The sequence below is a fragment of the Eucalyptus grandis genome, chromosome 3, assembly GCF_016545825.1.
Source record: "Eucalyptus grandis isolate ANBG69807.140 chromosome 3, ASM1654582v1, whole genome shotgun sequence".
In the NCBI taxonomy this organism is placed as follows: Eukaryota; Viridiplantae; Streptophyta; class Magnoliopsida; order Myrtales; family Myrtaceae; genus Eucalyptus; species Eucalyptus grandis.
In genome coordinates, this window is record NC_052614.1 from 9,100,062 (window position 1) to 9,117,018 (window position 16,957).

Here is a 16,957-nt window from a genome sequence, read left to right on the forward strand (position 1 = left end):
AGTCATGAATGGCATCCGGTTGCAATGCCAACTCATTTTAGCGTGGAAATATTACAAGTGGGTCATAGGACAAGTCATGTCGTTATACTTGCGGAGATTAAGTACCCCCATTTCTCTGGGAATCGTAATCCTATGGAGGCAAGATGGACCCGCCATGTCTTGGTTAGGCAGCTGGTTTTCCCATTACATATCCATTGCGGTGGTGAATTCTGCTACTTTAGGAAAAACGGACTCTACCGAGATCATCTCATTGCCTTATTCCGGGTCGAAATTTCCAACAAAGGATGAGGTGTTTATGTCATCCTCATGGTCAGGTGACAAGTTTAGCAGCTCATTGGGAGATAAGCTATGAATGACAAATGTTCCTCCTTCTAACAGGCTATGGACCCTATGCGTGGGTGAGAGGCAGTCATTCAATGAATGGATGATTTCATATGTATAATACTGGTAGCTCTCGGGATTATACCTTAGGGGATGCTCGAAATCTAGGTGTGACAGCTCATTGGCTATATGATTTTGCCTACATTCAGCAGTAGGTGTCGGCTCAAATTGCTTAGGCTTTCTTTTCTTAACTCCTGGTCCTAATCTTTTGAGTAAAGCCCTTAATTTTGCTAGCTTAAGTTTGTCAAGGGGACTGGGAGATGGCAGAGCTTCGCTTTCTAGGTTGATGGGGGTCAGCATTCTTTGGACCCTAGCTCTTGCGATAAGCCTGGGAAGCTACCTTGCCGTGCTTTGGTTCTGGATAGGTTTTATGGTGTTGACTTCATCTACAGGCTCCTTGCCTTTCCTAGTGGGAAATTTCTCATTAATAGGATACTACTCGATTGTCTATTTATCATACAAGGCTACATCGATATCTTCTTCTATGGGCTGCAGGTCAAACTGGGCGATCAAGCTCCTCCTTGACACGAAAATTGTTCTTAAAAACATATTATCCTTCCTCTCCGTGAATATCGGCTCTTTGTGAGGCAGGACGATGTTGATGTCAATGTCAACGCCATATTCTTGGCGGAAAGCATCAATTAGTTTCCCCCAAGTCTTAAGGAGACTAATCCTCCTTACAATGTACCACCGCAAGGTGAGGCCAATCAGATTTGATTGTACCAATCAAATCATCATTTAGACCAGGTAGGCTTGCAAATAGGCTTCTAGGCAAGATGTATTGGCATACCCCTTGCATTTAGGCATTTTGAGTTCTTCCGAGATCTTAACACAGGCATAATTAGACAGATCAATGGGATCTTACCCCTGTAGCTGGCTTAGCTTCTTCATAATCTTTACAAACTGTCTGTTCTGTTGGTTATCCTCTGGCAAATTCGTAGGTGTCACAAGTGCGTTTAAAGCAATTACGGGACTGGGCTTGGCCTGAGTGGACTCCATTTGCCTCGAGAGTTGTCGAAGGACAACGGACATTTATCCTACACTGTCTTCAATATTAGCGAGGTAATTTTGTACATTGCTTCGATTGGCTGCTATTGCTTAAGGCCATTCGTGGGAGACCGGTGATCGACGATTTTCATGACTACCAGACGTCGCAAAAACAATGAATGAGCACGGGAGTAAATAAATATTGACCCATGGCAACGGTCCAGCTATTTTTATTCATCAAAAGAGGACTTCATAGACAACATACTTGGACATCTAAACTTGAAATTAAAATGACAAAACGAAATACTAGGTATTAAACAAAGTCCCTAAACAATGGGACTAAAACTTTCATAATATCAACACTTGAGGGCATATGACTGCTATTTTATATGCAACTGGGAGCCTTGTTCTTGCAAAAATGTTTGCTTTCTTGAACTGGCTCTGAAACATGTACCTAGCTTATTCCCAAATCCCTTTGCATATGCTCTACTTGCTTGTGTTGACTGATTTTGCTGGTCAGGTTAGGGACCAATGGTCGTAATTTTGTCAGGATACAATGGTTATGGATGTAGGACTCAAAGGCGTGATAGGCATTTTCCTGCCCCTCAAGCCCTTCAGGCAACATGATCCTTTTACGATGGCACTTGCTCCATGTTTCCTCAATAATGAACATCTCGAATACATAGTCACGGCTTTGGTGGGTGAAAAAGAGTGAAGAAATATTTGTCTTGAAAGGCAACAGGATCTCCTAAAGGACTCTAAATTGTCATGCCACCCTATATAGGTAATAGGGAGTGGCACCGATGAGGCCAAACAACGGAATTGGATTGCAACGTTTGTCAGCAAAGCGAGCTCTCTTTTCATGGAACTAACCAGCACACCATAGAAATGCGTCAGGAGCAAGGTTCCTTAGGAAATTTATCCAATTAAAACAGCTTTGGTTAGGAATGTATGGTCCTAGAACCACAAATCTCTGTAATGGATTTTCGAAATCATTTATTTCAGACAATTGCATAAGACATCGAAATTCATTTAGGTGAGAAAAGAACCAGACCTGTAAAATTTCCGAGGAGGCCCGCATGATTTTTTCCATGTTTTCTTTAAAATGATTAAGGGACAAGAATGTTTCGGCTAAAATCATGTTGACATAATTTTGCCCCCTTAAGACCTTATCAACCACCCATGCCATCGAGGGACTTATGGCATCTTTTTGATGAGGGAAAATGATGAACCCAAAAAATGTTATGAGGAAAATCTCACTTTTTTGAGTCATGGGCTGATTTTCAAAACAAGCAGTCAAAAACACTAGTGGGCATGTATTATGGTTGGTTTCAAAAAATTGCCTCATAACATGAACTTTAGTTCTTAAAAGTCACGCTAACCCATGCAGCAAGTCAATACCTGTTGGTGGCCTAACAAGCATATTCTCGAGAGGCATTCCAATAATGATGTTGTATTCCTCCAAAGTTTGGGTTAGCTCGAACCCACCAAACATAAGAACGAACGTCCAAGAGCACCAAAAATGTGCTATCGCCTGTAGGACTTCAAGATGAACAGGGATTTGAAACAACGATAGAAGATAACCAACTTTGGCTTCACGCACTCTTGGGCAAATTGGTCCAACTGGCCCCCACCATCTGAAGAGCTCTGCTTTGGGGGCAGAAATAAACTGGATATCGTCTCCTCCCATCGCATATAAACTAGGACTCGAAAAATCAACCTAAATTGCCATGAGCCAATAAAAAAAGATTGAGTAAAAAAAGATAAATAAATCACTTTGCTTTTAAAGAAAATGGCAAGCACATAGACATGCGTATGATATGTGTGGCTCAATATCTAACTAAGAAGGTTTAGAGAAATTAAGAAGGTGTCTGCCCATTGTAGTCTCGCGTTGGCATCATGTCCTCTTAACCTCGGCTCTACCTAAAAAAATTCGGGAAAAAGAAAGGCAACCTCTACATCGCAGTCTCGCGTTCAAGGCCGTACCTTTCTTAACACAATCCGAAATATCCTATGGCGGCCCAAGTGGCCGGGTTGTGTGTGCCACGTGCAGTGTTAAAACATTAAAACATGCATAGCAGTTTATAATCACAAGACATTTTATTTTAAAATTAAAATTAATTTCTAAGATACTAACCTGCACAAAAGAAAAAATAAACAAGTTAATAAAGCGCTCAAACAAGATAAAAAAAGGCCTAAGTCCACAAAAAAATTGTCCTCAACGAAGTCGCCAAGCTATCACAACCTCCTTATCTGCGCCCTAGCACACGGGCAACGGCAGAGGCTAATGGCTCACTAAGTCTATTGGGCTTAGCTCGGGCTCTCCCAAGCCCACCAATTCACGACTTATGATCTAAGTTTTTAACCTCTAAGTTAATTTTAATTAGGAGTCGCCACTAATTGATTTGAGGGTGGGTCAATTAGAAACTCAAGCAAAATATTTGGAGAAATATTTCACTCCCGCACAACTAGAAAAACTAGGTTCGGGGACTTAATTACACTAGTTAATCACTAATGCCCTTTCGATATCTAATATTGTTTGAACCTTGAGGCTTTTTGGATTTTCAAGGGGTTATCTATGCATTTGTGGAGGAAAAACATATTTTTGGTATTTTTCTATTTTTTAACATAAAAAATATTTTTTGATTTTTTGATCTTTTTTTAAAATATAAAAAAAAATTTTTTTTTTTTTTCTATTTTTTTGGGAAAACATAGCATATTTTGATTTTTTTTTTAAAATATTATTTGCCTCAACCAGCCCTAAACCGACAAGTCAGCCTTCGCCCGACCAGCCACCATTGCCGACCACATCGCCGTCACCGTCATAGGTACCAAGCTCGAGGGTCTAAGCATGGACTCTCTTGGACATTTCTCTGAGCACCTAGGAAACGCTGGCAGGGAGGAGAGAAGAACGCCCTCATCGAGACCCAAGATCGCAACGAGTCTCATGGCGTAGACAACGAAAAACCATGGCAGCCTCGACGAATGGTCGGAGGCGGAGATCACGCAAGGTGGACGGTCACAAGCTTCGGCGTGGTATGTGCAAAAAAGGGGTGGGGATAGGACCCTGCTCACTAGATCCAAATGCCAGCGACAACGTTGCGAGCAAATGGCGTCCTTGGTGGCATAGGCATTGGGCCAAGCAACCAGTGCTGCACACGGCAAAGAGGGGCTCACACTCCCAACTTTCTCTTTCTAGGACCTCAACTTCTCCGCCCTCTCTCGACTCCGATCTCCAAATCTCTCTCAGATCCGGAACCCCCACGCTCATGTCTGACCCTCCCTCTCCGGCTGACCTCCCTTCCTTCGATTTCCGGCTTGCTGGCTCTCGGTCCTCCCCTAATGTCTCTTAGGGGAAGTCCTTGAAGCTAGCTGCCTTCGATCTCTCTCCACTTGCGTCCTTAGCCTTCCGTCGGTAGCCCTATTTATAGGCGGAAGGTTGTCGGTTGACGGAACTTCAGCCGGTGGTTCTTGGCACGCCGATCGGCCTTGGTGCGGCGGACCGACGTCACCTCAGCCACCCACTTGTGTGCTCTACTTTGCATTGAAGGCGTGTCCCCATCTGCTGCGCCATACATCGCCGTCTCCTCCTCCACCCGGCCTCATGCGCGTCGGAACTCCTCTACGCGTGCGTTGCAAAGGGGAGGAAGACAAGGGAGCAGGGGGCCAGGCCGGGAAGTAAAAGGCCGGGCCACAGGGGCCCGCACGGGAAGAACAAAAATAAAGGGGTTGGGCTTTCACAACCAGCCCCATAAAACCATTTTCTTTTTTTATTTTTTAATTTTTTTATTATACTATTTTTTTATTATTTTTAATTAATCCAAACATAAAAAATAAAAATAGAATATAAAACCTAATGGAAACTAAGACCTTCGTGATGCAAGAAAATATTTTTGTTGGGGTCAAATTGATCCCTAATTTTCTATGCAAATTAATTTTAAGTATTTAGTCAAAATTTAGATATTAACAGTAGGGTTTAGATTTATTATTATCTTTAACCGGATTCCTTCTATTTATTTCGCGTCTTCTAAAAGAATGTGTCGGAGCCGTTAAAGTCAAAAAATGGGAAAATATAAAGATTCCCTGTCTCCATGACTTTACTTGTAGGACCATCCAACAAGAGAACTCAATTCCGTCTGCTACTCTAGATTTTTGACCGATTCTTAGATGCCCTGGGCCAAGTAAACGAAAGAGAAAATGATCCTTTTGCGAAGACTTGGACTTCACGACATGAGTTGACCTCCTCTTGCGAAGACTTGGACTTCACGACAACATGAGTTGACCTCCTCTTGTCGTAATCCACTTGATATTATGGGATCAAAGAATCGGGTGAGGTCGACTGCTCCAACTTGATTTCCAATGTAATATTCACGGCACAATACTGAGCTCGAGGTCGATTCGATATGGCATTTCCTTTTCTTGTGTGTAGCTCCACTTAATCATGTGATAGTGAATTCCAAGCTTATGTGAGACTAGGCATTGGATTACTTTCCTATCAAACTCGTAGAAATCATCTCGTGAAGACGTGTATCTTGTCGTAAGCCTTGCATAAAGTATCTTGCATGTATGCATATGGCCTTCAAGATATTTCCCAATGGACGATCTTGGACTTCATTTTTATATGTCGTGACACGTTGGACAATACAATCCGTCAGAAGGAGATTGACTCCGCGTCATCGCCCTCCGAACGCTTTGGAAAATACAAGCACAAAAGAGAACAAATCGCCTGTTCTTTTACTTTCGTTTGGACTGTGAGACACAGACACAGTCGGGTTTACACGCGTGATGAGCCCTAATCGGGCCATTGCCTGCTCGGTGTCTTTCTTGACTTACTGTCGCTTCTCCGTAAGTATAAAGATCCCCGTCCATCTCCGCTCAGTTCATTCAGTTCCATCTCCGAACGCCCACACAGTTCGTGGAAACCACTGGGGGGAGAGAGAGAGAGAATGGCTGGTGCTAGATTTCTGTGTTCCTTCCTCCTCCTCGTGACCGCTTGCTCCACCGCAGCAGCTGGCTTCGAGGGCGCCGACCTCGAGTCCTCCATCCACCAAACCGCTGGCTACACCGGTCCCGCCCGCTCCTTCGTAGACTTTGCCCTCAGGTTAGATATCAACACCCCACTTAAAAAGAATAATGCAAAAAATAGAGTAGTGGATGTTAGCGATGAAGAGTACATGAACCTATGAATTTTATTAGATGATTGTCTAAGTTGAAATATCGGATATGTACAATCAATGACATCAATTTTAGTTTGGACAAGAGATCTGAAAATGCGAGAGTCGATAATGAGAGAATTAACTGACGTCAGCGTGACTGTGCAAGCTATCCAATAAAAGACTATTGTCACAATAGGAAAGTGCTATCAAGAAAAAGCCTATTTTGATATTAAACAATAAAAAATACATGATCCTAATTACATGCATGACCTTATTGAAAATCAAGAAGTATTCTTGTTGTCTCTAACACTCATCTGGGTGTGTTCTTGATTTGTAAATTCGCCTTTGTTATCTATAAAAGATTGTTGACCTTTTCGTTTATCCGCGTTGTTGGTGTTTGGTTTAGGCACGGGAAGACGTACGAGACAGCGGAGGAGATCAAGTTGAGGTTCCATAATTACAGGGAGAATCTCAAGCTCATTCAATCCACCAACCAGAAGGGCTTGCCTTACACTCGCTGTTAATCGTACGTGGCAGTTCTTGACGTTTTCTCCTTTTCTATTTCTTGTTTTAGACCTGAAGATCAATTCGGTCATAGTCGTTTCGACTTGTTTCGTAACCCGAAGCCGAAGAGATGGTATATTTTAGCTGTTGCTGTTGCTTGCTGTCGTCGTTGAGTTTGATTTGTGCTTGATGGGTTGACAGAGTATGCTGACTGGAGCTGGGAGGAGTTCAAGACGCACAGACTGGGAGGTGCTCAAAACTGCTCTGCCACCACCAAGGGCAGCCACAGCTCACCGACGCTGTTCTTCCCGACGATGTTCTTCCCGAAACGGTATTTTTCACGGCGATGCCTCAATCGGAAGCTTTCCGCTCGTATCATCCTTCGGTCAATGAGATAAAACTACTTGATTTAGACTAGCAGCTGTACTGCTTTTAGCTGTGTGGTGTCTTCTGTATCGACTGGCAATTTTCTCTGCTAAATTACAGCAAAATAGTTACTCAGCTACCACTAGTTGCCTTGCATCCGCATCATATTTTTGGGTACATGTGTTTTAAAAAACTCAATAATATAAAAAATCAATAATATACGGTTAATTTTTCTTTACTTAGTGATATATAATCAAGAATGTTTTCTGTTGTTTGGATATTATTGGAAAATGATTTTAATCTCACACTTTATTTCATGCCAAAGAAATTCAAACTTGTAAATTTTTAAATTTGAATTTTTAATTATTTTTTCTCTCTTTTATTATTTTTTTAAATTTGGAATTTTTAATTTTCTTTTTTTCTCATTTATTTTTCTTTTCTTTCCTTCTTTTTTTTTTCCCTTCCTCCGCCCCTACCGGCTAACGACAGCCATAGCTTTGCCTCGCCGAGATTGGGCAAGCCGTGAGTTGGTCGGTCATGACGGAGCATGGCTTGCCCGACCCAAGCAAGCTTGGGCTCACCTAATTCAGCTAAGCTTCAAGCACACTGACCTCGACGAAGCTTAGGTTGGCGAGCTTAGGCTCGCTTGGATTGGCCAAGGCATGAGCTCGCCGACCTCGATGAAGCTCAAGCTTGTCTAGATCAGCCAAACCTCGAGCTCACCAACCTTAGCTAAGCTCGGGCTCACTTGGTTCGACCGAGTCACGAGCTTGCCAATCTTGGCCAAGCATGGGCTCACTTGGATCAACCAAGCCTTGAGCCTCGAGCTCACCCGCCCATGTCTTGGCTGGTTGCTAACGGTGGAGGAAGAAAGGGAAGAAGGAGGAAGAAAAATAAAACAAATAATGAAAAATAAAATTTTTTTTTAGAAATTATTATAAATTAGATTTTTTTAAAAAAATTTTATAAAAATAAAATTTTCATTAACCAAGGGATCTAAGATTTGGAAAACATTTTGGAAAATATTTTCCGGTTCTTTCAAATGAAAAATCGTTTTCTTGAATTTAAATTTTAGTAGGAAAACATTTTTCATTGATTAGAAAAATATTTTTCTATTAGTTCATTTTCCTAAGCAAACCAAAAGCCACAAAATGGGGTTGCAAGAAACAAACACACTCTTTGTTTTTTTTTAAACATTCATATATAATTGAGTTATAGCGACAAAAATCCATTAGCTCAATGCATGACAACTAAACTTTCTTGTCCTCGCTTTTACTGATTGAAAGTGCTTGCTGAAACAACTTATTCTCTCTCTTCCATCTCAAGGTTTTGGCACTTTTCATGAGATCTACGACTAGATTGCTTATTACTGTAGAATCTACTAGCTGATCATGAAGTGCGAGACCTGTGTCAATATTAGATCTTTTTTTTTCTCCCAATCCTTCATATTTGCAGAAAGACTGGAGAAAAGACGGCATTGTAAGCCCAGTTAAAGATCAAGGCCAGGACTGTGGATCTTGCTGGAGTTTCAGGTTTTTTTTTTTTTCTTCTCCTCTCTTCTCTTAGATTTATATTTTTTACTCTCCCTAGTACGTGACAAACTTATTGACTTGGCAACTCATTGAGATGTCATGATGCTGGAGTGCTAGTGACCTCTAATTTGCACTTTTGCAGCGCCACTGGAGCTCTCGAGGCTGCTTATCACCAAAAACACGGCAAAGGAATTTCTCTGTCTGAGCAGCAGCTCGTGGACTGCGCTACAGATTTCAACAACCACAAATGCAAAGGTGGGTTGCCGTCGCAAGCCTTCGAGTACATCAAGTACAACGGTGGCCTTGAGACCGAGGAAGCTTATCCTTATACTGCACAGAATGGTACCTGCAAATTCTCGGCTCGCAGGGTCGCTGTCCGAGTTGTCGACTCTGTCAACATCTCTATGGTAAGTTTCATGGGCAATCTGTAGAGTTAGCCAAAAGAAAAGGAGAAGAAAAAAAAAGCTCCGGAAATTTCATAAAGATAGCTTCAAATTGCCTATATGTTTATGTTTGCAATGCATGGTGGATTCAGGGTGCTGAGGATGAACTTAAGCATGCAGTCGGCATGGTCCGGCCAGTCAGTGTGGCATTCCAGGTCGAGAATGGCTTCCAGTTTTATAACAACACATCCGGTGTCTACACCAGCGATACGTGTGGTAGCACTTCCATGGTGAGCATTTGCAAATAAAATGAAAGGAACACTACCATAAACTTGGTACAGCGCTCACTTGAGTGCCACAAAATTGAAAAATTGAGTACTTGAATGCCATCAGCGATTTACCTCTTTTAAACCAATGGAAAATCCACTAGTCATCTTGCATGACTTTGCCAACATTGATATGGACACTAAACATTTGCCAGCAAGATAATTAGAGATTTCTCCAGTATAATTTCCATCGTTGGAGAAATTTTAATAATTTTGTTCATCATTTATATCTCTCAAGATATTGCGCAAATACTACAGCCAAATGGCATGTATATTGCACGTCTATCTCCCTTTGATTGTACATATTTTGATTGAGATATTATTTTAGAATAGTTATCTAATAAAGCCTATAAATAATTTGTTTCACTCTTCATTAATATATTAAAAATACATGCAAATTCCACATTTCTATTTTTTTGTAAGTGTGGAGGCGATCGCATTATTATTCTTAATTACATCAATAAATCTCAACCATGACATTTAATTTTGAGCTTCTATCTTGTCAAGATCCATATAATTTGATTCCTTACTGCTAATGAAGTTTTGCATGTAAGGCAATACTCATGCTCGTACCTAATGAAAACTGAATGTATTATATCAGGATGTGAACCATGCTATTCTCGCTATTGGTTATGGAGTTGAAAACGGTGTTCCATACTGGCTTATCAAGAATTCCTGGGGAGAGATATGGGGCTACAAAGGATACGGCAAGGTGGAGATGGGGAAGAACATGTGTGGTAAATTCCCTCTTTTGGTTTTGGTAGAACTACTTGAACAAAACGGTGCTAGGATAACTATGCTTTTGAAATTCTCGCAGTTGTTTTACTCCATGTCCATTCCTTCTATGCTTGACTTTCTACTAAGTTACTCCGTCCTCGTCTATCTATGATCTTAAATTGCAGGTATCGCTACTTGTGCATCATACCCTATTGTGGCCTAGATTGTTTTTAGTGAACCTATGGACTCGAGCGCCAAGTGATTCGAGACATATTTGCTTCACCTCAAGGTGGAGTACTGTAATGTTGCATAGAAGGGTTTATGCTTTAGTAGGGTTTATGCTTTAGCGTACAAAAATAATCTTCGGGACAATTGTAATTCCATATGGTTACTGTTATGTCAACGAAGACCTTATAAATGCCAATCTATGTTTGCATGGCATGAAACCCTATCATTGCAAGAATAACGCATTGCTGCAAAGGAAATTATGATTCTTCCGCCATTAAAACGGCATGGGATTGAAGGGGCAAAATTTCACTCGAACCAAACGCTCTCGCTTATTTTCTCGGCAGAGATTGAATGCACGGTCTTACAGACATGCTAACACTGACCATGCGATGTTTAGATAGCCTAGGAGAGGTGATAATAGCTTTGATTGCACCAGAAGAGACAGTAGCCAACATCTTTTATTCGCAGGGCAAATTACAGATGCAAAGATAATCAAAAGTTCATAGTTCGATTAGCCGCCATTCATATCCTCATTCCTTAACATGCTAATTCGAATTACATCGTATTGTGCACATGTTGCACAACAGTAATTCTTTTTCCTTTTCTTTTTTGGTCGTCCGTTACAGTAATTGACTTGTCTTATTGGTGCCTGGAAACACTGTGAGGCTCTCAAATTGCAATCGTCACGGTCCTCTTTTTCTTGCATTTGTCATTTCCCATGAGCTCGATCGACTGGAGTTACGGCGCTGGAGAGAGAAGCTCATAATATATGCCTCATTCTTTCTCCAGAGAAACAAGAATAGTACCAAAGATTTTCCAATTTAATATGTTGATAGAGTGATTAATAACAGGGCATGCAAATAAGGGGGATAATTATTTAAGAAGTCTCAAACTTATTGTACTTGACTCAATTCAATTCTAAACATTTCAATTTGATCAATTTAATCTCAAACATTTTGATGATTTGCCAATATAGTCATTTTAATCAATTTAAACCGGCAATCTCCGAAGTAGAGGCTAGCCTTCCTACATGATACAACTATTAAGATAGTCAGCACTAACGTAGAAAAATTTTATAAAAAAATTATAAATTTTTCTACATTTTTTCTATTTTTTCCCTTTTTGTCTTTTTTATTTCCTTTTTTTTCTATTTTTTCTATTTTTTTCCCTTTTTCTTTTTTATTTCCTTTTTTTCGATTTCCCTTGACAAAGCCTATGGTCGGCCACAAGCGAGGGCTGGAATGCCCTCGTCAACCCTCCCAGGCCTTTGTCGGACACAATGAAGGTAAAAAAGTACCAAAAAGTCCTAAACTTATTTAATTGGTATCAATATAATTATAAACATTTCAATTAAACTAATTTTAATCATAAATATCTTCACATTAATACCAATTGAGTCTATCTTGCCAATTTATATTAGAAATTGCTCACGTGGACACCCATCCTACATTGCACGGATGACATTGAATGGACTTTTTATAATTTTTTAATAATTTTTTTTAATTTCTTTATTTCTTTTTTCTTTCTTTTTTTCTCAAAAAAAAAAATTTAAAAAATGTCTACATTACTATTATTCATGTCACGTTGAATGTCACGTCAACAGTTTTTTACCTAAATTAATCGAATTAACTCAATTGATATCAATGTGAAAATATTTAAAATTATGATTCAATTAAAAAAATTAAATGAATTAATATTTAATGCAATATGTTTAGAACTTTTCTTCATACTTTTATAATTAATTCAATTGATATCAATGTGAAAATGTTTAAGACTTTGCTCCAATTAAAAAATTTAAAAATGAACTAATATTAATATAATAGGTTTAGAACTTTTTTTATACTTTTCTTAGACCCAAAGAGATCGGCATTTAACAACCTGGAGTAAGCCTCGTTCCTTCCTTCAGAAACCGGCGACCGTTAATCGATAAGCCCGCGAAGTGGGGACCCTCGAAGATCTTTTCTTGTGCAGGACAGGACAAAAAAGCCCTCTTCTTGGCTCGCGGCGAAAGGTTTTTTCTAGTGTCTCTGCGTGAAAAGGAAGATTAGCAACCAGCAATGGATCGTGTGGCCCTCGGACGAGGGCCGGGCAAGGGCATCACAGCCTTCGCCTGTGGCCAGCCACCTCCGCCAGTCATTCCCGAGCCCCAACTACTAACGGAGATTAACTAACATTCATATCCTTACAAAAATTGACTTATGGCAAAATAGTGGGTTAAACGCACCCAAAGTCCGTTACATGAATATGCTTCGTGATATCTTCCCATTCAACAATAGGTAAGGGACCAGGTAAGGGTGTAATGGTCCTGTTGGTGCGTGCAAACCTCGAAAGCTCTCAAATCGCGATCTTCATAGTTCTCTCTTCATCTGTTATGTCATATTCCACTCGATCGATCGATCAAAATAAATTACAGCTCGGGAGTAGAGAAACTGGTGAAGTATGCTTCATTCTTTTACCCAGGAAAAAGAATTGTACCAAACCTTTGCTAATTTAATGACTTCCTAGAGTGATATAAAATGTAGTCAACAAAAGAATATAAATTGTTGGATCCTTTCCCTTCTAGCTTACGATGAAACATAACCCAAAAATCGATCCCTTCGCTAGACCTTGCTAAAATTTCTCCTCCTTTGCATATTAATGGGAGGCCGACAAATTATTTTGCATGATCAAAAACAGCGGATATTCACATTTAAAATGAGCAGAGGATTGAAGGATCTGGAAAGCTAATGACCCATTAAGGCCTTGCAATAGCAGCTGCGTTTCATTTTTCCTGAGGGCATTGTTCATTACTGATCATCTCACTCTTTAGTGATGCATAAGCCAGAGACTTTCGACTTGGATGCTAGAAGTCTCCATTTTGGACTTCTGATCCATGGGGACATCAAGATAGCTATCAAAATCTCTCTACTATACACGAAACAACTGTCTCCAGCTCTCTGCATAATTGAGCTGTGATGCCAGGTATTACCTCCCGAGTCCTGATGTTGCTGTACTGGATGTGCATAAGCCCTTCACAACATCAAACCACTTTCCATGCCCCAGGACAGATTGAGCTACCTCCCAGCCTGAGAACCAACAAAGATGAAAACAAAGTCAGTAAGCACGTCCACTCTAAAAAAACTGATGGACATTATTCTGCAAATCCTACTGTGCATTTCATTCTTCATAAAAACAAGTGTGCAATCATCGACACAATAAGTATAGACATTATTTTCTAGACAAAGAAAAAACATCAGCACCTTAATACCGATAAACATCCCCAAAAATAAAAAAAAAAAACGACTCTCCAAGCTTAGTCGGTAGTTTGCTAATTGAATCATCCACACTATCAAAATCACAAGGATCATTAATCCAGCAGGAGGTGATGGCACCAGTTGCTTATTGCCAATTTATGTGAAGACTTTGGCAAGATCGATGATGTGATGGAGCAACTGACCGTCGAATGCTAAGTAAAAGAGAAAAAATAGTAAGATTGCAATGAGGTGGGATCAACCAAGCAAGGAGTGAGATCGTGTGCACCATGGTTTTAAGAGCATGGAAAGTGAAACTAAACACGTGTCCAAATCTTTAATCAGGACAGCACATGATTGGAGGCAAGCAGGACAGATAGGAGCATCCATTGTCATGCGTCCATTAATGCAAATAAGAAACCGCAATATTCTCTAAATGTAGCACCAGCAAAGAAGAATAATCATAATGACGACAACGACAATGATGAACATTCGGTAGCTTTCGCAAATAGCACAACAAGAATTATTATATTACTAATTTCAAATAACAAGTCGGCCAGATTACTTACAGCTTCATAACTGATTCGTGCAAGAAGCTATACAACTGCGAGGATGTATGACGGTGGAAGGACATCACTCAATCACTCGAGCCGCAAAATATTGAAGCCCAGCACATGGCAACCTTCCATCAAACAGCCACAAGAATGTCTGCATTCATTGTAGCAGGAACAGCCCTATTTAAAGAGGATAGACCCAAATTCAGGCCCTCCAAGGCAGTTTGCCTTATGTGAAAGGCTTCATTAGCCATCCCAGCCTTTAAAAGGCAAGAGACAAAAGAATTGACTGTGATGCTGTCAGGAGCACAACCAACCGACAGCATCTTATTGTAAATTCTCATTGCTTCCATCATTCTCCCCTTCATACAATGCCCAATGATGAGAATTGTAAATGTCAATTTATCAGGTCTGCATCCCTTCTCCTCCATCTCCGCCAATATTATGTTTGCCTCATCTACGTTACCCGCTTTGCAGAACCCATCCATTACTGGATTGTAAATAAATGGTTTAGGGACAATATCCGTCCACCTCAACTGTCTTAAACATTCACGAGCATCGTGCAACCTATTATCCTTACATAATGTGTTGATAAGTACTGAAAAGGTATAAGCATTGGGTGATATGTTCCTAGCAGACATCAGCCGCCAAAGCTTCAAGCCCTCATTCACCTGCCCCACTCGACAATGCCCATCAATTAAGGAAGTAAAGGTAACAACATCAGGGTAGCAACCAACAGAGAGCATCTTGTCATACATGGAAAGGGCAGAGCTCATGTTTCCAGCCTTACCAAAGCCATTGATTAGGACATTAAAAGTAACCGTACTAGGTCTAATGCCAGAACTGTTCATCTCTTCAAACAGAAGGGATGCTTCCTCCATTCTACCCAACTTGCAACAACCAGATATAACTGACGTGTATGTCACAACATCCGGTGAGACGTCACACCTTGATTGGACTTCCTTCAATAAATGGTGCCCCCTATCTATCTCCTTGACCCTACATAATCCATTTATAAGTGTGTTAAAAGTAACAATATCTGGAGAACAACCAAAACTCCCCATATCATTGAAAAGTTGAAACGCCTTATCGATTTCTCTTACTCTGCATAAACCTCTGATTAAAATATTCAAAGTCCAAGTATCAGGACTGGCGTGCAATAGCAAATGCTCCTTAAACAAGGAAATTGCCTGGTGCACCTGATCCCTATTGACCAACAAGTTTAATATTGTATTACAGATGTGGGAACTCATCTGTATCTCACTGCCATGAACTTTCCCAATTATATGCTTCACACTATCGATTTTACCTGCTTCCACGAATGACAATAACAAAAACCCGTAACTTGCACTATCGATTGAATGCCCATCACTCCTCATGCAATCAAAAACAGCCATTGCCGAATCATGAAGACCAGCTCGACTCAACATTCTCATGAGCATATCATAAGTCACCGGCCAATGAACAACGCCCACGTTGACCCTACTGAACTCAAAGAACCCGAACACCAACTTCGGATCCCCCAGCCGCCGAGTGACCTCGAACGCGATCGAGGGCGTCAAGTGCCGCCGCAAGTAACCCAAGCAAGCATCCACGCCGCGCGAATACACGAACACGGAGCACGCGACTTTGACGAACCAAGCCTCGGGTCCATCGATTACCTCTCCGCGAGATCCTCCCTGAGCTTGAGCGTGGAAGCAGCTTGCGGCGACACCGGCGGCTCGAACCCTAGGACGGCGAGCGACGAGGGATAGGAGGGTCATCACCAGCCCATTGCCATCACCCCAGCTCCAGCTCCAGCTCCAGCTCCAGCTCCAGCTCCGCCCCCAACAGCTCCAGCGCTGCTACTGCCCCTTTCGATTAAAAATCGGAACTTCACTGTAGTTCGATCGGATTCCGAGATGGGTTTTTGCTGGGAATCTCTGCCCTTCATGGGGAAGTGGCGGAAGACAGTTCCGGTGGCATCAGCAAGCCGAATCGGGAGCCCGGACAGCACTTCGCATTGAGGAAACAAGGATCGGAGATCTGTCGGGACGAGCCGGGGACGGCGCGGGGATTGGGGGGTCGTCTATCGTCGGAGGATTCGGGGGCGATTGGGGGCATCTGTCGGAGAATCCCGAGGAGGGGACTGTGGCCCCGTTCGTCTCGCTGGTTAGGGTTTTGTGAGGTTTCTGTACAGGGTACGTCACCGAGCTGTGAGATTTACAGAGGAAACAGAGGACGACGGGCCCGACGGTATGGACCCAGTTTTCAGTCGGGCCTCGGCCCAGGAAGATCGATTGGTTTTGGTACATGCACCCGTCAAACGGATGGATTGGATAGATTGGATTGGATCAAAAATAATCAACCAAAATTGACTCATTTATCCATTTCATAAAATACAAATCTCAGTGACTCGTATCCAACATAGCGAACTACAACTAGCTGGACTCATATTTTTAAAGCACTTTCATATATAACTCAATTTAAGAAAATTCATACCAAAACCGAAATAAAGTGGGAAGTGAAAGGATCAGATAAGGCGAGAGAGTCATAGAGATAAGATAGGTCCGAGCTAGTTGTAAACCCATTAATACACGTATTATCTTAAGTT

At 41.3% G+C, this 16,957-nt stretch overlaps 2 protein-coding genes across 2 annotated transcripts; one reads left to right on the plus strand and one right to left on the minus strand.

Moving 5' to 3' along the window:
- Positions 1–6,314: 6,314 nt before the first annotated feature.
- Positions 6,315–10,815, plus strand: LOC120291618 (thiol protease aleurain-like). The gene is given in 10 exon segments (XM_039309277.1): positions 6,315–6,469; positions 6,931–7,043; positions 7,099–7,161; positions 7,230–7,313; positions 7,316–7,359; positions 8,850–8,926; positions 9,069–9,333; positions 9,462–9,599; positions 10,237–10,372; positions 10,538–10,815. Coding segments are annotated over 10 exon segments (1,113 nt in total). The 3' UTR covers positions 10,576–10,815.
- Positions 10,816–13,187: 2,372 nt separating this feature from the next.
- On the minus strand, positions 13,188–16,529 carry LOC104436418 (pentatricopeptide repeat-containing protein At2g06000). Its single transcript, XM_010049177.3, has 2 exons — positions 14,380–16,529; positions 13,188–13,645 (listed from the first exon to the last, which is right to left on the minus strand). Exon 1 carries the CDS (start codon positions 16,125–16,127, stop codon positions 14,499–14,501), a length of 1,629 nt encoding a protein of 542 aa, XP_010047479.2. The 5' UTR covers positions 16,128–16,529; the 3' UTR covers positions 13,188–13,645; positions 14,380–14,498.
- Positions 16,530–16,957: the final 428 nt, after the last annotated feature.

Excerpts from the sequence above, each read along its gene's own strand:
- LOC104436418 (XM_010049177.3), bottom strand. The coding sequence starts at position 16,127 with ATGACCCTCCTATCCCTCGTCGCTCGCCGTCCTAGGGTTCGAGCCGCC.